This window comes from Alosa alosa, chromosome 22, assembly GCF_017589495.1.
Source record: "Alosa alosa isolate M-15738 ecotype Scorff River chromosome 22, AALO_Geno_1.1, whole genome shotgun sequence".
Classification (NCBI taxonomy): Eukaryota; Metazoa; Chordata; class Actinopteri; order Clupeiformes; family Clupeidae; genus Alosa; species Alosa alosa.
The window spans coordinates 23980166-24000864 of record NC_063210.1 but is presented as its reverse complement, the minus strand read 5'-3'; the positions used below and the strand labels follow the sequence as shown (position 1 = coordinate 24000864).

The following is a 20699-nucleotide window of genomic DNA, read 5'->3' as shown; positions in this document are numbered from 1 at the left end:
CACATCACCATCTCACATCTCACATCACCATCTCACATCAACATCTCACATCTTACACCACCATCTCACATCTCACATCACCATCTCACATCTTACATCACCATCTCACATCTCACATATCACATCACCATCTCACATCTCACATCACCATCTCACATCAACATTTCACATCAACATTTCACATCAACATCTCACATCTCACATCACCATCTCACATCACCATCTCACATCTTACATCACCATCTCACATCACCATCTCACATCTTACATCACCATCTCACATTTCCATCTCACATCTCACATCACCATCTCACATCTCACATCACCATCTCACATCTTACATCACCATCTCACATCACCATCTCACGTCTCACATCACCATCTCACATCACCATCTCACATCTTACATCACCATCTCACATCTTACATCACCATCTCACATCACCATCACCATCTCACATCTCACATCACCATCTCACATCACATGACCATCATCATATCATCACCATCACATCTCACCACATCATCACCATCACATGACCATCACCTCATCATCACCATCACGATCACATGACCATCACCTCATCATCACCATCACATGACCATCACCACATCATCACCATCATATCACCACATCATCACCACCACATCATCACCATCATATCACCACATCATCATCACCATCATATCACCACATCATCACATGACCATCACCACATCATCACCATCATATCACCACATCATCACATGACCATCACCACATCATCACCATCATATCACCACATCATCACCATCATATCACCACATCATCACCATTACTCTCTTTATCTCCAGTGCTTGCTCACATGCACTCTCTACCTCTCCACCTCTCCCTCTACCATTGCTTGTTGTCATGCACTATCCACCTTTCCCTCTCTCTCCACCTCTCTCTCTCTCTCTATTGCTTGCTCTCATGCACTCTCTCCTGCTCTCTCTCAGGCATTGGGGGTTTGTCTTTTGGGGGTTCACCCATGGGACTGGGTCCAGAGCCCTCAGGACAATATGGTAGGCTGTGGCCCTGTGTGTGTGTGTGTGTGTGTGTGTGTGTGTGTGTGTGTGTGTGTGTGTGTGTGTGTGTGTTTATAATAATTGTTATATAGTACAAGATCTGGTCTTACAGGGTAAAGCATTAAAGTGCATGTGATTACATTGCTTGTTTTATCAATATCTTCGAATGCATTTGTTCTGCCAAGCTTGCTTGCTTGATTTCATGTCTAAGGTGTGTGTGTGTGTCTGTGTGTGTGTGTGTGTTTAATTGTGTTTGTGTTTAATTCCCTTTCTCTGTCTCTTAGGAGCTAATATGCCCTATGTTGCACAGCCATATGATGCTAAATCAGCTGGTAAATATGGATATGGTGAGTCTCACTCAAAAAACTTGATCTACTGAGCTTCTGCACTCCAATTTTATTGTATTATTATTGTGTGTGTGTGTGTGTGTGTGTGTGTGTGTGTGCGCGCGCATGTGTGTGTGTGTGTGTGTGTGTGTGTGTGTGTGTGTGTGTGTGTGTGTGTGTGTGTGTGTGTTGGCGCATGTGTGTGTGTGTGTGTGTGTGTGTGTGTGTGTGTGTGTGTCATTCTAACATCACCCCCCTGTGCCACAGGAGGCCCAGCTCTGCCATACGAGTCTCAACCCCTTGGATTAGGATCCGATGGGAAATCTGGAGCCAAGTATGGTGAGTTCAACAGCAAATATATTACAATTATACAAAAAATGTTGTAGAAGCATCTCAAGGACCATTGATAGAAGTAGGATGCACCAGAGCTCAATTGCAAGCATCATAACAAAGGGTCTGAATACTTATATGTGTAAATGATATAAGAACGACTAATATGTAAATGAAAAATGAATTGAATCCATTTTAAGATGAGTCTGAAACATAACAATTTTGTCGAAAACTTGAAAGGGTCTGAAAACTTTCCGGTTGCACTGTATATTTACTACTTTCTACATTGCACAGATAATTAGATATTGGACATCTATGTTGAATGTACATGTATATATTGTGTACACGATGCGTGATATCTGTCTGTGTCCAATGTCCATATATGGCTGTACATTGCGGTGCGATGATGAGTGTGTCCTGTTTGTGTCCTCAGGACTCGGAGGACTCCCGTATGGAGGCCAACCCGCGGGCCTGGGAGGGGACGGGAAATCTGCCGCCAAATCACGGTGGGCCGCTCAGGCCGGCATCATTTAAGGAGCGCTCACCACGGCGTAAATCACGGTGTTTAAGGGCCATCTCCGGTATTTAAGCGGCAAATCTGATTGTTTAGGGCGGCTCCTCGTAAAACTCACGATATTTAAGGGCCGCTCCAAATACGGTATTTAAGGGCCGCTCTGCATACATGTCACGGTATTTAAGGGCGCTCCAAATCACGGTTTAAGGGCCGCTCACCATACATCTGATTATTTAAGGGCCGCTCCAAATCCTCTGATTATTTAAAGGGCCCTCACCCACCGGTATTTAGGGCGCTCCAAATATGGTGTTTAGGGGGCCGCTGAATATGGTGCAAACTCACACAACAAAAGGGAAATAAAACACATATATCAAACATAAATATTACATAACGTGGAACTAAACCACATATATCAAACATAAATAGTACATAATGTGGAACTAAATCACATATATCAAAAATAAATATTATTTTTATTGGATCCATATGTGTTCATTTGCGTATGTGTGTATATTATCACACACACACATACGCACATGAACACAGACAGACACACACACACACACACACACACACACACACACACAAACCTTGTACAGTGGTTAGCTATTGGATGCCAGATCTGGCCAAGGAAATCACGTGAGCTCCATGGGCAGCTACAGAGAAAGACACACACACACACACACACACACACACACACACACACTTCACAGTTGGTCAGCCACTAGATGCCAGATCAGCAGGGAATACGGTGAGCTGGGTTCTGCGCTGAGATCTCTCAGATTAAACACAAACATCTGCGGCAGGGACTTTACACAGGACAATCCCACCAGTATTGTGAAGGAGAGAGTGATGTGGAGAAGGAGAGAGAAGGAGAGAGAGAGAAGGATAAAGAGAAGAGGAGAGCGTGGAAGGAGAGAAGGAGAGGTGATGGAAGGAGAGAAGGAGAAGAAGGAGAGAGTGATGGAAGGAGAGAGAGAAGGAAGAAGAGAAGGAGAGGAGAGAGGCGATGGAGGAAGGAGAGAGAGAGAGAAGGAGAGTGATGGAGAAGGAGAGAGAGAAGCGATGGAGAAGGAGAGAAGGAGAGAGAGTGATGGAGAAGAAGAGAGAGGAGAGAGAGCGATGGAGGAGAGAGAGAGAGGCGATGGAGAAGGAGGAGAGGTGATGGAGAAGAAGGGAGAGGCGATTGGGGAAGGAGAAGAGAGGAGGCGGGTGGAAGGAGAGAGAGAGGAGAGAGGCGATGGAGGGAGAGGAGAGGCGATGGAGAGAAGGAGAGAGAGGAGAGAGAGGAGAGGCGATGGAAGGGAGGCGATGGAGAAGGAGAGAGGAAGGAGGCGATGGAGAAGGAGAGGAGAGAGGCGATTGGAGAAGGAGAGAGAGAGAGAGAAGGAGAGGCGATGGAAGGAGAGAGCGATGGAGAAGGAGAGAGAAGGAGAGAGCGATGGAGGAAGGAGAAGGAAACGATGGAAGAGAGTGATGGAGAAGGGGAGGAAAAGACAAGAAGCAGATGGAGTGAGAGATGTGCGGAAAGAGGAGAGAGAGAGGAAATGAGATGGAGGAAAGGAGAGAGAGAGAGAAATGAGATGGAGAAGGAGAGAGAGAAGGAAAAGAAAGAGATGTAGTGAGAAGTCTTAGGAGGTTAGTGCTTTACATGGGAAAAGTGTGTGAGAGGAACAAGAAAGAAACACAAGTTCAGGGTGTGTCCCATCAGACTTATGTACACACACCATGAACATGGATGTAGTGCTGCAGTATCACATTACTACAAAAACAACAGTATCTTTTATGCCTGTTGTAGTACATGAGTTTGTGTAATGTACTGAATCCTAGTCATATAAGTCAAATGTTAATGTGCTATGCAAGGTGGTTTGTATTTTATTTAATGTGGTTTTGCGTAAAACGTATAATTGTTAATGTGGTATCTATGGTATTTAATGTGGCTTGTGTAATTGTTTAATGTGGTACATCTATAATTGTTTAATGTGGTATCTATAATTGTTTAATGTGGTACATCTATGGTGTTTAAATGTGTTTAGGGGGGACTGCCTTGCTGACACCTGGGCCTCAAGGAGGCCAACCTGATGGTCAGTATGGTGGGTGGAACCATATGATGAATGTGTATGTTGTATCTCTAAATATTATTTTTATTGGATCCATATGTGTTCATGTGCGTATGTGTGTATATTATCACACACACACATACGCACATGAACACAGACAGACACACACACACACACACACACACACGCACACACACGCACACACACACAAACCTTGTACAGTGGTTAGCTATTGGATGCCAGATCTGTAGGGAAATACGTGAGCTCAGCCGACTGCAGAGAGAAAGACACACACACACACACACACACACTTACGGTGGTCAGCCACTAGATGCCAGATCAGCAGGGAGATACGGTGAGCTGGGACTACTGCGCTGAGATCCTCTCAGACTAAACACAAACATCTGCAGCAGGACTTTTACACAGGACATCCTGTGTGAAGGAGAGAGAGTGATGGAGAAGGAGAGAGAGAAGGAGAGAGAGAGAAGGATAAAGAGAAGGAGAGAGCAGTGGAGAAGGAGAAGAAGGAGAGAGAAGAGGAGAAAGAAGAAGGAGAAGCGATGGAGAAGGAGAGAAGGAGAGAGAGGGAGAAGGCGATTGGAGAAAGGAGAAAAGAAGGAGAGAGAAGGAGAGAGTGAGATGATTGGAGAAGGAGAGAGAGAAGGACAGAAGGCGATGGAGAAGGAGAGAGAGAGAGAGAAGGGAGAGGCGTGGAGGGAGAGAAGGAGAGAGGTGATGGAGAAGGGAGAGGAGAAGAGAAGGAGAGTGATTGGAGAAGGAGAGAAGGACAGAGAGCGATGGAGAAGGAGAGAGAGGAGAGGCGATGGAGAAGGAGAGAGAGCGATGGAGAAGGGGAGGAAAAGACAAGAAGCAGACAGAGTGAGAGATGTGGAAAAGAGGAGAGAGGAGAGAGAGTGATGGAGAAGGAGAGAGAGCGATGGAGAAGGAGAGAGAGAGAGAGAAATGAGAGATGGAGGGGGAAAGGAGAGAGAGAAATGAGATGGAGGAAGGAGAGAGAGAAGGAGAAAGAAAGAGAGAGATGTAGTGAGAAGTCTTAAAGGATTAGTCTTTACATGGGGAAAAGATTATTATTGAGGGAGGAACAAAAGAAAAACACAAGTTCAGTGTGTCCAATATCAGACTTATGCAATACCACACCATAGACATGACGTGATGCTGCAGTATCACATTACTACAAAACAGCAGCATCTTTATTGCCTCGGTTGTAGTACATGAGTTTGTGTATGTACTGTAAGTCTAGTCATATAAATTAGTGTTAATGTGCTATGCAGTTTAAGGTGCTTTGTATTTTATTTAATGTGGTTTGCATGTATTTGCATGGTATTTACCGGTATCTATGGTATTTACCGGCTTGTATGGTATTTAATGTGGTATCTATGGTATTTAATGTGGTATCTATGGTATTTAATGTGGTATCTATGGTACTAAATGTCTTTAGGGGGGACCGCCTTTATGAAGACCTGGGCCTCAAGGCCAACCTGATGGTCAGTATGGTGAGGGAACCATATGATGAATGTGTATATTTGCATATTCCTAAATACATTTTTATTGATTCATAGGGAAGAGGTGCATGCGTATATTATCACACACACACATACCATGAACACAGACAGACACACACAATATCAATATCATCAACACACGCACACACACGCACACACACAAACCTGTACAGTGGTTGGCCATTGATGCCAGATCTGTGGAAATAATGCGAGCTCAGCCACTGCAGAGAGAAAGACACACACACACACACACACACACACACACACACACACTTACGGTGGTCAGCCACTAGATGCCAGATCAGCAGGGAGATACGGTGAGCTGGGACTACTGCGCTGAGATCCTCTCAGACTAAACACAAACATCTGCAGCAGGACTTTTACACAGGACATCCTGTGTGAAGGAGAGAGAGTGATGGAGAAGGAGAGAGAGAAGGAGAGAGAGAGAAGGATAAAGAGAAGGAGAGAGAGAGCGATGGAGAAGGAGAGAGAGAAGGAGAGAGAGAAGGAGAAAGAGAAGGAGAGAGAGAGATGGAGAAGGAGAGAAGGAGAGAGAGGAGAGAGAGCGATGGAGAAGGAGAGAAAGAAGGAGAGAGAAGGAGAGAGAGTGATGGAGAAGGAGAGAGAAGGAGAGAGAGCGATGGAGAAGGAGAGAGAGAAGGAGAGAGAGCGATGGTAGAAGGGATGAGAGAGTGGATGGAGAATATATATATAGTTTATGTTATAGGCCGAGAGAGAGTGATTGGGAGGGCCGAGAGAGAAGGACAGAGAAATGATGGAGAAGGAGAGAGAGGAGAGAGATGATGGAGAAGGGAGAGGAGAGATGATGGAGAAGGGAGGAAAGACAAGAAGAAGCAGACGGAGTGGAGAGATGGGAAAGAGGGAGATGAGAAGGGAGATGGAGGGAAAGGAGAGAGAGAGAGAAATGAGATGGAGGGAAAGGAGAGAGAGAGAGAAATGAGATGGAGGGAAAGGAGAGAGAGGAGGAAAGAGAGAGAGATGGTATGGGAGAGGAAGAAATAAACACACATATAGCAGACATGAATGATGCTGCAGCATCACATTACTACAAAACAGCAGTATCTTTATTGCCTGTTGTAGTACATGAGTTTGTGTGTGTACTGTAAGTCTAGTCATATAAATTAGTGTTAATGTGCTATGCAGTTTTAAGGTGGTTTTGTATTTTATTTAATGTGGCTTCTGATGTGGCTTGGTATGGCATTTAATGTGGTATCTATGGTATTTAATGTGGTATCTATGGTATTTAATGTGGTATCTATGGTATTTAAATGTCTTTAGAGAGACTGTATGAGCACCTGGGCCTCAAGGTAACAGTGAATCGGTATAATTGAGTGGAACCATATGATACAGATAATACTGTGTTGTATATCTCTAAATATTATTTTATTGGATCCATGTGTGTGTTCATGTGCGTATGTGTGTATATTATCACACACACACATACATGAACTTCATTATTCTACACACACACACACACACACACGCACACACACAAACCTTGTACGGTGGTTGGCTATTGGATGCCAGATCTGTGAGAATCACGTGAGCTCAGCCGGGCTGAAAGACACACACACACACACACACACACACACACACACTACGGTGGTCAGCCACTGTAGATGCCAGATCAGCAGGGAGATACGGTGAGCTGGGTTCACCTGGCTGAGATCCTCTCAGACTAAACACAAACATCTACCTTGGGACTTTACACAGGACATCCACAATAATGAAGGAGAGAGAGTGATGGAGGAAGGAGAGAGAAGAAGGAGAGAGAGAGAAGGATAAAGGGAAGGAGAGAAGGCGATGGAGGGAGAGAGAGAAGGAGAGAGAGAGAGCGATGGAGGAAGAAGGAGAGAGGAGAGGCGATTGGAAGGGAGAGAAGGGAGAAGGATAAAGAGAGGAGAGAGAGAGCGATGGAAGAGAGGGAGAGGAAGGAGAAGAGAGGAGAGAAGGCGATGGAGAAGGGAGAGGAGGGTGGAAGGGAGGGAAGCGATGGAGGGAAGGGAGAGAGAGAGAAGGAGAGAGAGCGATGGAGAAGGAGAGAAGGAGAGAGAGTGATGGAGAAGAAGAGAGAGGAGAGAGAGCGATTGGAGGAGAGAGAGAAGGAGAGAGAGTGATGGAGAAGGAGGAGAGAGGCGATGGAGAAGGAGAGAGAGGAGAGAGTGATGGAGAAGGAGAGAGAGGAGAGAGAGTGATGGAGAAGGAGAGAGAGGAGAGAGAGTGATGGAGAAGGAGAGAGAGAGAGAGAGCGATGGAGAAGGAGAGAGAGAAGGAGAGAGGAGAGAGAGCGATGGAGAAGGAGAGAGGAGGCGATGGAGAGAGGAGAGAGAGGAGAGAAGCGATGGGAGAAGGAGAGAGAGAGAAGGAGAGAAGCGATGGAGAGAAGGAGAAGGAGAGAGAGAGAGAAGGAGAGAGAGATGGAGAAGGGGAGGAAAGACAAGAAGGGGAGGGAGAATGGGACAAAAGAGGAGAGAGACAGAGAAAGAGATGGTGGAAAAGGAGAGAGAGAGATGGAGAAATGAGATGGAGGGAAAGGAGAGAGAGATGGAGAAATGAGATGGAGGGAAAGGAGAGAGAGAGAGAGATGAGATGGAGGGAAAGGAGAGAGAAATGAGATGGAGGGAAAGGAGAGAGAGAAGGAGAAAGAAAGAGAGAGAGATGTAGTGAGAAGTCTTAGGGATTAGTCTTTACATGGGAAAAGTGTGTGTGAGAGGAACAAAGAAAAACACAAGTTCAGTGTGTCCACATCAGACTTATGTACACACACCATAGACATGAATGTGATGCTGCAGTATCACATTACTACAAAAACAGCAGTATCTTTATTGCCTGTTGTAGTACATGAGTTTGTGTATGTACTGTAAGTCTAGTCATATAAATTAGTGTTAATGTGCTATGCAGTTTTAAGGTGGTTTGTATTTTATTTAATGTGGTTTGCATGTGGTTTCTATGGTATTTAATGTGGCTTGTATGGTATTTAATGTGATTTGTATGGTATTTAATGTGGTTTCTATGGTATTTAATGTGGTATCTATGGTATTTAAATGTCTTTAGGGGGACTGCCTTATGAAGCACCTGGGCCTCAAGGCCAACCTGATGGTCAGTATGGTGAGTGGAACCATATGATGAATGTGTATATTTGTATATCTCTGTGTTTATTTGTTTGTTTATATGTTTACAAGTTGTTTACTTTATGCATAGGTGCACCAGAGGGCCACTACTCTCCAGAAACCATCTCCCTGGGAGGCAATGCCAAGTCAGGAAAGTATGGTGAGTTTGTCATTCATTCTCCGGTCCATCCAACTACCCATCCATTCGTCTATTCACCCATTCATTCATTCATTCATTCATCCATTCCACCAATTATTCATCCATTCATTCCATCACAAATTCCATCCATCCATCCATGCATCCATGCATCTGTCCATTTCCCTGCTGTTTCCCTGGTTCCCTCAAATCCACTCTTTCGTTGTGTATCTGATGGTTGTTGCCTTGGCGATGTTTCCTAGGAAACCCAGCTTTGCCGTATGAAACTCTCCCCATGGGCCCCATCACGGATGGCAAGTCGGTGGAACCTTTAGGTACTGTACACAGCATCCTTTTCACATCCATCCTTAGCTACTGTACACAGCATCCTTTAGGAACCACAACTGCTCTTAGCTACTGTACACAGCATCCTTTAGGAACCACAACTGCTCTTAGCTACTGTGCACAGCATCAGCCTCATAAGTTCCATTTTAATGCCCGTCACTCAGAATGATCAGTTCAGAAAACAGCCATAGTAATACAGTATGAAAACACCATTTAATTGAATAATATTTATCCCAAATGTGGGATAAATAAAGTATCTATCTATCTATCTATCTATCTATCTATCTATTTATCTATTTATTTTGTTAGAATTACAGTACATAACTATAATGCTATATTTTGATCATTAATAACTTTCTGCAGTGATAATTTTCTACAGGCCAGCCTTACAATTTATATAATTGAATATCCAATTAATTGTCTGTTATAGTATGTCTGTGCTTGATGATGTTAATATGTTCTTCGTGTCTGTTCTTGATTATGTTAATATGTTCTCTGTGTCTGTGCTTGATTATGTTAATATGTTCTCCTTGTTCTCTGCAGCTCCGTATGAGGCCCTTCCTCCGGTTCCGCAGATTGATGGGGTCAAATCCATCGACCAGTTTGGTCAGTTTATGTGCTACTGATTATCAGCTGTTTATGTGCAATGTGCAGCTTACTGTCTCGCCTTTCCTCTTAGCTGAACACCTTAATCTCATACACACAGATACATACTCACACACAGACACCTAAACATAAACACACACAGATACACACAGATACACACTCACACACAGACACCTAAACATAAACACACACAGATACACACAGATACACACTCACACACAGACACCTAAACATAAACACACACAGATACACACGATACATACTCACACACAGACACCTAAACATAAACACACACAGACACCTAAACATTAACACACACAGAGACCTAAACATAAACACACACAGACACACACATACATACTCACACACAGACACCTAAAACATAAATACACACACAGACACCAAAATTAACACACAAGACTACTAAAACATAGAAACACACACAGACACCTAAACATTAACACACACAGACACACATATACGCACACACGCTCACACATAAACACAGAGAGACACACACAGACTGACAGATACACACAGAGACACACACAGACTGACAGATACACACTGAAAGAGAGAGAGATAGAGAGAGAGAGAGAGAGAGAGATTAAGTGAGAGAGAGAGAGAAAAAGAAAGAGAGAGAAAGAAAAACTAAGACAAACAGACACACCTACACACTCACTCACTATGCTATCGCGTGTCTGCGTATGTGTGTGTGTGCGTATGTGTGTGTGTGCGTATGTGTGTGTGTGTGTGTGTGTGTGTGTGTTTTGTAGGAGAGGGAGAGCTTCCACCCCAGCCACAGCCTGATGGTCAAGTTGTACTGGGAGAGGGAGCAGAGAACCCTACCACAGGTACGTGTGTGTGTGTGTGTGTGTGTGTGTGTTTGTTTGTGTGTGTGTGTGAGAGAGAGAGAGAGAGAGTGTCACTGTGAATTCTGAGTGCTGTCTTTTCCTGTCAGTCTGTTTAATGTGAGATTGATGCTATTGCTCAAACCTCATCAGATCTGGCTTCCCAAGCTCACTATATCTGCTAACTCATGATTTATACCTTTCAGGTAAAGGTGATTATGTAACTGGAGCCTTTCAACCTGAAGGTGAGGCGCGTACAAGTTGTGTATGTGTGTGTGTATATTGTGTGTGTATACGCATGCGTGTGTGTGTGTGTATGCTTCTACGCATGTGCGTGTTCATACTGTAGCTGTGTGCATGCCTATGAGTTGCTTGTGCGCTTTGTAAACCCTCCTCTCTCTCCCTTCTCTCTTCCTCTCTCACCACCTTTCTTCCTCTCTCCATCTGACCCCTGACCTGTCACCATCTGACCTCTGACCCCTGACCTGGCACCATCTGACCCCTGACCTGTCACCATCTGACCTCTGACCCCTGACCTGGCACCATCTGACCCCTGTCATCTTCATCTCTCTATCCATCATTTCATTATTCCCATCTTATTATTGTCTTCATTAAATCCTTTTTTTAATGATCTCAATTGTTTTGTCTTTTTTCAATCATTTTAAACAATCTTTTATCTGTCTTCCCTTTCTCATTCTGTTCACCTTTTGATTCCCCTTCTCTCTCTCTTTTTCCATCTTCTTCTTCAACCCATCTCATCATCTTCCTCTCTTCTTTTCTCCTATTCATCTTCTTCCATTTCTCTCTTTCCTCTTCTTCCTCTCTATCCCTTCCTCTTCCTCTCCTCCTCCATCTTTTGATTCCCCCCCTCTCTCTTTTTCCATCTTCCTCTCTTCTTTTCTCTCTTGTCCTCATCATCATATTCATCTTTCCTCTTTTTCCTCTTCTGTCTCTCTGTCCCTTCTTTTTTCCTCTCCTCCTCCTTCAGTCGTTTCCTTCTCCCCTGCTGCTTCCGCTGGCCCCGCCCCAGTCGACAGCGACGCTGCTCCCTCATTGGCTCCCGCGCCTGCTGTGTCCGCCCCGCTGCCGGATGACTCCTCGCTGCCCCCGTTGTCGCTTGTGGTGCCCCTGGTGTCGGCGGCGCCCCCTGCTGGTGATAGCGGGGAAGTGCCGGGTGCCGACGGGGCCCCCCCAAGCCAGCCCCCCCCTCAGGCTTCCGACCACGAGGCCGAGCTTCCGCCAGTGCTGCTGCAGCCGGGGGCCCACTCACACCAGATACACATCCAACAGCACCTCAAGTTCCACTTTCACCCCAAGTCATGGAAAGGTAACACAGAAACTCCAAGAGAGTGAGAGAGAGAGAGAGAGAGAGAGAGAGAGAGAATGAGTGAGACAGCAAAAGAGTTGTGAGCGAGATAGTGAGTGAGAGAGAGAGAGAGAGAGAGAGAGAGAGAGAGGAATGGAGGAGACAAAAAAGAGTTGTGGAGCGAGATGTGGGTGAGGTGAGAGAGAGAGAGAGAGAGAGAGAATGAGTGTGTGAGTGATGGAGTGCGAGAGAGAATGGAGGAGAGAGAGAATGAAAGAGAGTGTGTGAGTGAGGGAGTGAGAGAGAATGAGAGAGTGGGAGAGTGTGAGTGAGGGAGTGAAAGAGAGAGAATGGAGCAGAGAGAGAATGAGAGAGAGAGAGAGACAGAGAGGGAGAGTGTGTGAGTGAGGGAGAGAGAATGAGAGAGAGAGAATGGAGAAGATAGAGAGAGAGTGAGAGAGAGAGAGAGTGTGAGTGAGGGAGTGAGAGAGAAAGAATGGAGCAGAAAGAGAAGGAGAGAGACAGAGAAGGTGAGGGAGAGACATCATCATTAAGATGAGACAGGTCTTCATGAGTAGATAATCATACCTGCTGCTTTCTTAAAAGCTTATGCAAAGCTTTACTGACTAAATGCTTTTACTATGCTTTGCCAAACGTATTTTTAATTCTACCTTTTTCTAAAATATGAAACCTAAAATTTAAATTAGCTTTGAAGTAAACTTTCACACTAGCCTGTAGTTTCCTATGGATAATTTGGTCACGTTACGTCATTAAAGACGGCTTAATGGGTCAGGTCAGGGCAGTGATGTCTCCAAATATGGCATCAGAGGCCACTGCCAATGACCCCACCAGTGAACTGAAACAGTGATGTTCAGTGTACGTTCAGTACTTTTCAGTATATATTATCAGTCCCCTGCTTTACACTGCAGGTCAGTCAGCCAAATGTCAGGTGTGACCAATAAGATAGAGTGCAGTAGTATTGTAGCAGTAGTGTAATCTGTCAGTTTATTCAGAGACTTGTTAAACGAACCACAGATTACAGTCACTGTGTTCTTAAAGAACTGTTAAGATGTCCATAAACTCATATTGAACTGTTAAGATGTCCATAAACTCATATTGAACTGTTGTATTTTGTCTTGAAGGTGGCAAAGAAACCAAGTATGAGCTAAATGGATTCTTTGGTAATGGTTACCAAGGTGAGCGTGTAGACTACTTATATAGTAATGCAAGAACACGTTGACATTTGTTTGGTTCACAACCTTCTAAACAATTCAATAAGCATAATGACATTCTATTTTGTGGGGAACTGCCCGATTAAACTTCTCTTTTTTAACCCTCTAACTTCCCTCCTTGTGTGTCATTGCAGGCTAATCATGCAGATGGGAACCACATAGATTAAATATATATCTTTTACTTGATATGTTTGTATTTCTATTGTCATGGTTGTTGTATATTTTTTATTAATTAGTTTAGTTTTTATGTCTATAATTGGCCATACTTTTGTATTATTGTCCATATCCAGTGTAAACAAATGTTTATACAAGTGTTTTCTGTCAATGAGGTCTTTCCCTGAATGTTTACTTTAGATTTGATCTCATGTTTTTTTTATGCATAAAACAAGTTTCTGTCCATTTGTCTTTCAGCTGAGGTGTTTTGGAGACCTTTGTGATGTTCATGTTAATTGTATCACTTCATTTCTCATGCATCATAAATAGAATAGCTCTGATAAGAAATGTTGACAGTCCATCTGTTGTAATAGACAGATAAGAAAAAATATACAAAATTACACTCCACTCAATTTACCCGCAAGCGCATGTTGTTTACAGAGCGCACTAGAAGGCACTGTGAACTACACACAAATACGTTTATTTTGCGTGAGAAAGCTGATATACTTCCTGTGGCAAGCACCTGTCTGATTTTTAGACACTTTTGATTTAATAAAAAAAAAACTTTAAACATGAATCATGTGTGTTTGAATGTTTCTTTCTCTCGTGGCAATTTGATGGCGAATTGATTAGGCTACTTTGTCTCTCCGACACTTGCGCAAAATCTGCGCAGAGTACTTAGCTGCGCTTAACACCTGTGCGCCTCTTCATGCACTGGGGTTTTGTGCGCTGTAAAAGTTGCTGTGGCTCAAGGCTGTGTTACAATAATCCCGCAGGATGCTGGTATTGGGCGCCCCCTGAGGTGTAAATCGCGCGCAGTGATTGGACACAGGTGCAGCCAACGAGTCCCGCAAACTGCTCATGTGCCAAGAGGATCCCGGTGGGGTGATGGACGATCGGTGGCGCAGGGCCTTCACAGCAGGAGCTGAGAAGTTTTTAGCTGACCGGTGTAGTATTAGAAATGGTAACAGGCTAAACTGCAGAACATGTTAATGGACAGCTGACCAACATCTCCAAAGGGAACAGGGACGGCGAGCAGCCTTGGATTTCCTACACGGTGCGCCATGGATTTTGTTAAAAAACCCAAACTGCTCGACTTCAAGAGCTCCCCCCCTCACCTGCAATTTAACGACTTTGTACTGACCGGGTACCGTCCCGTCTCGACTTTGAAAGAATGTCTCCATAGTCTCTTCTACCTGCACAATGAGTTTGGGAACATCTATACGCATGGTAAGCCATAGATACTCTTTTGCAGAATAGTCTTACCGTAGTCGCAAATTCCATAATGAGTAGCCTACCCTAATAACTAACAAACGCATATTATTTTGCACACATTAGACAAGACAATGCATTGGCCTGTAGGCCTTTGGGGTTGGCTGGGTGTAAATGGTAAGGAGTAGGAAATAGTTTGCAGCCACAGGTAAATGCCTGCGCTAAAGCTTCCAGATTAGCTATCATCTCTTGTGCGACAGGTCTTTTTATAGCAACAGTTTAGAGAGCGGGTCATTAAAAAAATAGTCGGTCACTTTTCAATAAAACTCTTTGACCCATTGAGGCAATGATATGGGTCAACTCTCACTAACGACAGTTTAGGCTGCTACAATACGTGCGTTTTTCTCCCTGTTAAGAGACCTGCAGCAGGGTGTTTGCGAGATTACCGTAATCGGGTCAGGGATGCGGTGACCTAAGGCGGCGTTAAGAGTGGGGTGATGTCTTTAAATAGACCCGTAAATGCTCGGCAATTACTGACCTGTCAGCAATTTTAAGATCATTGATCACATTGATCAGACTAGCATCTTAGGGTTTACTAAACGAATTGGCATTACAATATTTTTCCCCTCCTTTAACAGTCAAGATATGAATGAGTAGGCTAACATTATTTTAATCATTTTGTCTCACCAGTTGTTTCTAGTGTTGGAAAGTATGCCTACACAACTTTCTCAAACAACAAAAATACTTTTTATTAGGACCTAGGTGCTGACAGCCTAGGCTACTCCCGCCCTTGAACTGACAGTTTTGCGCTACATCTCCTCTCCGCCTCAACTGTGATATCCCTGCTAAGCCAGTTAGCGCCGCTAATAGCTTGTAACACTCTTACCAGCATGAGCGCAGCGTGATTAAGGCAACCCCTGCCTAAATAAGCCCCGGTAACATTACCTCAAAGACGACACGAGGAAAAGCAGCCGTGTGTGCCGACACGCAGGACACAAATCCAGAAATGCTGTGTAGGAGCAGCTTTTCATTGGGCCTCAGGTTTACATACACATACAAGGGGGGCGCTATTAAGAGAATGTGATATTGTCCGTATAGGGCCTTGGAATTGCCCTAAACCCCTCACCACCACACACACACACCCCTACAGCAATGCCCAAAACATAAAGTGTTTGTTCTGTACGATCACTTCCTACATTCCCCATACATTGAATCAAGTGACTTTATTACACAACCTATCCATGTAGTCTTCAGCAGCTCAGTAGCATGGCACCATATGGGCCTGGCTCTGTTTTGTTTTGAAGTGGGCCCATTTCTAGTATTAGGCCTAAACACAAACACTTTAATCAGGTTCTCTTTTTCCCCTCTCACCCTCTTCTCCTCTCCTCCTCTCATTCCCTTCTTTCCTGTCCTCTCACCTTCTCCTCCTCTCATTCTCTCTTTTCTTCACATCCTTTTCTTCTCTCTTTTTTCTTATTATGTCATCTCTCTTCTCTTTTCTTTTCTTTCCTCTCTTTTATCTCTTCTCTCCTCTCCTTTCATCTCCTCTCTTATCTTTCTCTCTCCTATTCTCTTCTCTCCTATTCTATTCATCTCCTGTACATCTTTTCTCTCTTCTGTCTCTTCTCCCTCCTCTTGTCCCTCTCTCTTTGTCCATCTCTTCTTTCTTTCTCTTTCTTATCTCTTTTTCTCCTATTTCTTTTTTCTTCCTTTTCATCTCCCTCTCTTATCTTTTCTCTCCTATCTTGTTTCTTTCTCTCTTCTCTCCTCTCCTTTCATCTCCTCTCTTCTCTTTCTCTCTCCTATTCTCTTCTCTCTCTTCTCTTCTCTCTCTCCTCTCTTCTCTTTCTCTCTCCTATTCTCTTCTCCTTCTCTTCTCTTCTCTCTCTCCTGTCATCTCTTCTCTCTCTTCTCTCCTCTCCTTTCATCTCCTCTCTTCTCTCCTCTCCTCTCCTATTCTCTTCTCTCTCTTCTCTTCTCTCTCTCCTCCTCTCCTTCAGCCATACCATTCCTGTGTTTCCTGTTGCTGCTGTTTCCAGCATCCTTTATCCCAGAGCGGGGCTGGATCTGCGTGCTGCACCACCTGCGACCCCTTTAACCGTGGCTAGGTGCTCTATCACCTCTTCATGAACCATGAGGGCGGAGAGCCCATCTACGACACCCTGCTCTCGCTCGACATGTTCGGCGTGTGCCTCGTCAACACCCTTGGTGAGTCCACACTGGAGATAAGGCGGCGTCCTACATCGTTTCATTCTCTGAAAAAGGTTCCTCTCTACGTCTTTGGTGACTTCATTCTTGGTTCTTTTTGGGGTGTTTGAAAGATGGTGTGTGAAAAACTTTAAAAAGTACTGCTGAAAGTGTTGATGTACATCCCCAAAAGCGTCAGCGCTCTGTCCTCCTGGTTCTGTCCTTCTCTCTTCTTTCTTCCTCATTGTTTCTTTCCCATTTCCTGTTTCCCTCACCTCTGTGTCATTTCCTGTCTCCCTCACCTCTGTGTCATTTCCTGTTTCCCTCACCTCTGTGTCATTTCCTGTCTCCCTCACCTCTGTGTCATTTCCTGTCTCCCTCACCTCTGTCTATCATTGTCGATTGACATTGTTTGTTTCCTCTCATTCTCTCTCTCTCTCTCTCTCCTTTGTTCCTTCTCCCATTCTATCCCTTCCACCTTCTCTCTTTTTCCATCTTACCCCTCCCCCATCAGGAGCGCTGCCCATCATCCACATCACGCACGCTGCTGTGCTACCCCGATGCCCAGCGTGCTAGAATCCTGGTTTATTGGCCTCCTGGCGAGTGTTTTCAGTAGAACACAAACTTGCTTTAAACCATGTTTCTTTTTTCCTCTCACCCCTCTTCTCCTCTCCTCTCATTCTCGTCTTTTCTCTCCTCCTTTCATTCCCTTCTTTCCTGTCCTCTCACCTTCTCCTCTCATTCTCTCTTTTCTTCACATCCTCTTCTCTTCTCTCTCTTCTTCTCATCTCTTCTCTCCTTTCATCTCCTCTTTTCTCTTTCTCTCTTTCTCTTTCTCCCATCTTACCCCCGCCCCATCGGGGAGGCGCTGCCCATCATCCACATCACGCTGCTGTGCTACCCCGGCAGCCGGTGGGCTTTCGCTCCCTGGCCTCACGTGGCGCTTCAGCTCAGGTGTCCACTCTGCGTGGCGGCGCAGAGCAACAGTGGCGGACTGCAGTCCTTCTTCTGGCAGGCGCTCTTCCGCGTCTTCCTCTACGCGCTGCGCTGGTACGGCCCGGGCACCGGCAGCCCCGACTCCATGCACTTCTACGCCACCATGGACTCGCTGGCCGTGCTGGGCGGCCTGGTCAACGTGGTGCGCATGCCCGAGCGGCTCAGCCCCGGCAGCTTCGACTACTGGCTCAACAGCCACCAGATCATGCACATGCTGGTGGCGCTCTCCATCGTCTACCTGCACTGGGGCATGATGGAGGACCTCGTGTGGTTGCGCACCTTTGAGTGCCCACCAGAGTGAACCAGGAACCTCAGGGAACACCAAGGAACCTTAGGGAACATCAGGGAACCTTAGGGAACGTCAGGGAACCTTAGGGAACTGGGATCAAACTTAGACAACATACAGTACAGTGGAGTCACACTCTACATATAGACCTCTGGAGTTTGCCTACCAAAAAAGCCGCCATCTTTGCCCATATAAGGAGATCCGTGCCCATGCAATTTTTTCCTATGGGAAAATAAAATGGGGATTTTGAATAATTGCTCCAGTCAACTCTTGCATTGACACAGAAGTCTGAGATGCTGAGATTTTGCCTTACACACTTTTGTCATCTGTCTTTGATTGGTATTTGTGATCTTCGGTATGTCCAATTGGGGAATTTTGATTTTTGCTACATGGGAGCTGACCGAAGCTAACTATTCTGAGGAGTTAGCCTCTGACTTTTGACACCGAAGATCACAAAGAAACACTTGTAGTCAGATGACAAAAGTATGTAGTTCAAAAGGTCTGCATCTCAAACCTTCTTCATTACCTTCAACAGAGTTTGGCAGGCGCGATTATTCAAAGTCCCCATGTTATTTTCCCATATAGGAAAAAAAACGCATGGACACATGGCATTCAAAGAAGTGTGTCGTCTGGAGAGTTCCATGTTCATTCCTATTTACAGTAACGTTGGTGTATATAATGTTGAATAGAGTAAAAGTCAAAGACAGAAGTCATTAGCAGCAGCTATGGACTTCCAGGATGCGCTTTAAAAGTTGGTATATTTATGTTTACCTTGTTAAGAAGGGGTATGTGCTTTGATGTGCTCATAACAGAGTTGATTGATATTATCCACATCAGTGGAAAGCTGGGAAGACAAATATGGTGCTTGTTGTTGCTGTTGTGTATATTCTATCTCTATGGTGTTGCCATCCAGGCCTGCTGGTCCAGGTCTTGGAGAGCGGCTGGGTCCTCAGGGTTTTACTTTAATTCTTTAATTCTAATCATGAACAGAAGGGACATTTCTGTTCCTAAAGACAGGCCACTAGGAGGACCACCAGTGGCTCACAAAATAACGGGGTAATTACCACATGAAGACTCCAGTCCACACACTATAAGATTTTACGAGTCAATTTTGAGCAGTGACATGATACGCAATTTCAGTCTGCAGTGTAATGTACTGTTGCATGGTTTCATTGGAAATAAAGTTGACTTGACTTGACTTTGAAAGCAAAAAAGGATTTCTCCAACATTTTATCAAGGACTGATAAAGAATGGACTTAGTAGTTGCGAACCTGACAGACAGCGTGCTTGTGTAGAGAAGAGAGAGAGAAGAGAAGAGAAGACCCTTTTGGACTGGATTGGTGTTGGTGTGTAGAAGGATCATAATAGAAGTCTGTGGAGTCTACAGTGCTGATTCTGGTCAGAAGAGAGATTAATTGGACGTTTGGTAGTTGTGGACATTTGGTTAATGCACTTTAGTGTAGGGCTGGGCAATGTTCCAATACTATGATCAAATTGCATTTAACACACAACATTATACAGTATGCCATATTGTGATTTGTTTATGTTGAATTATGAAGGATTCATATCCATATTCCATTTCCTCCATGAAGGACTTCATGATATATTTGCCAAATGCTCATGGTCTCAAAAGAAGGCACTTGCAAAACTTATATAAACTTATATTTAAACTTATAATACAACAGAGATCAGCATGGATTTATAATTGCCAAAGTTAATCTGTGAAATTACTGTGATTATATATATATATATATATATTTGGTCCCATTGCTCAGCCCTACTACTGATGGACTAGTAGTGATCAACTTTTTTGCTGGGTGTTCACATTGCAGTGTTCTGGTGTGTTCTGAGCGATATGGTAGTCTTGTTTTGTGAGGTGCTGAACTATATGAACTTTGCCATCAGCTTGCACTGTCTGGAAACAAGGTCAGAGAAGCCTGTGAGGTTTCCAATCAAATCATGTGAATGCTATATGCAGTTTGGACAGTGGTGCAGTGTAGGCAGTAAATTGCTACTGGCAAGTGGCAAATTGTAACTACTTATATACTTGAATTTTGAAAAGCTGGGCTGTTTTGACATCGACTGTCGTTGTCCAAAGGCTACTTTTACTGGTTTGTTTGGTTTTATTCACTTGTTAGTTGGGATTGGCTGAGGGTCCCCAAACATTCCGGAACTTTCCAGGAAGAACCACTGGCTGAGTAAAACAAATTCCATTCCAGATTCATCCGGAATCTTGTTTAGTCTCCAGTCCCGGCTGTGTTGTCAAGACGTATACTATAGGTTCAGTTTACATGCAGTAGGTTTTTATCAAGTGATGTATTCCCTATTCAACACTGGTGCAATAAACAAAGATCGGTTTTAACCAAACTGTTTATCATATTCCTCATTTCACTGAACAAGAAGCCATAACTCCCAGCATCCTTTTAGCACCTTTGCAAATGAATGACTTTGTGTAGTG

The 20699-nt window shown here is 44.3% G+C and overlaps 2 protein-coding genes across 28 annotated transcripts in view; both read left to right on the top strand.

Annotated features, from left to right (window-relative positions):
- Positions 1-9402, top strand: part of cmn (calymmin) — a 45558-nt gene extending 36156 nt beyond the window's left edge. For 25 of the 27 annotated variants that reach the window (XM_048233199.1, XM_048233194.1, XM_048233188.1 and 22 more), the window contains 7 exons: positions 979-1044; positions 1332-1394; positions 1641-1712; positions 2137-2209; positions 8876-8929; positions 9023-9091; positions 9331-9402. In XM_048233199.1, coding sequence (XP_048089156.1) covers positions 979-1044; positions 1332-1394; positions 1641-1712; positions 2137-2209; positions 8876-8891 — 290 coding nt within the window. In that variant the 3' untranslated portion in view covers positions 8892-8929; positions 9023-9091; positions 9331-9402. The remainder of the gene's footprint in view (positions 1-978; positions 1045-1331; positions 1395-1640; positions 1713-2136; positions 2210-8875; positions 8930-9022; positions 9092-9330) is intronic. The other 2 variants (XM_048233193.1, XM_048233189.1) reach the window with 1 other exon arrangement.
- A 5042-nt stretch (positions 9403-14444) lies between these two features.
- paqr4b (progestin and adipoQ receptor family member IVb) lies at positions 14445-20608 on the top strand. The gene is given in 4 exon segments (XM_048233253.1): positions 14445-14790; positions 16773-16878; positions 16880-16981; positions 17824-20608. Coding segments are annotated over 4 exon segments (807 nt in total). The 5' UTR covers positions 14445-14624; the 3' UTR covers positions 18257-20608.
- The last annotated feature ends 91 nt before the right edge of the window (positions 20609-20699 follow it).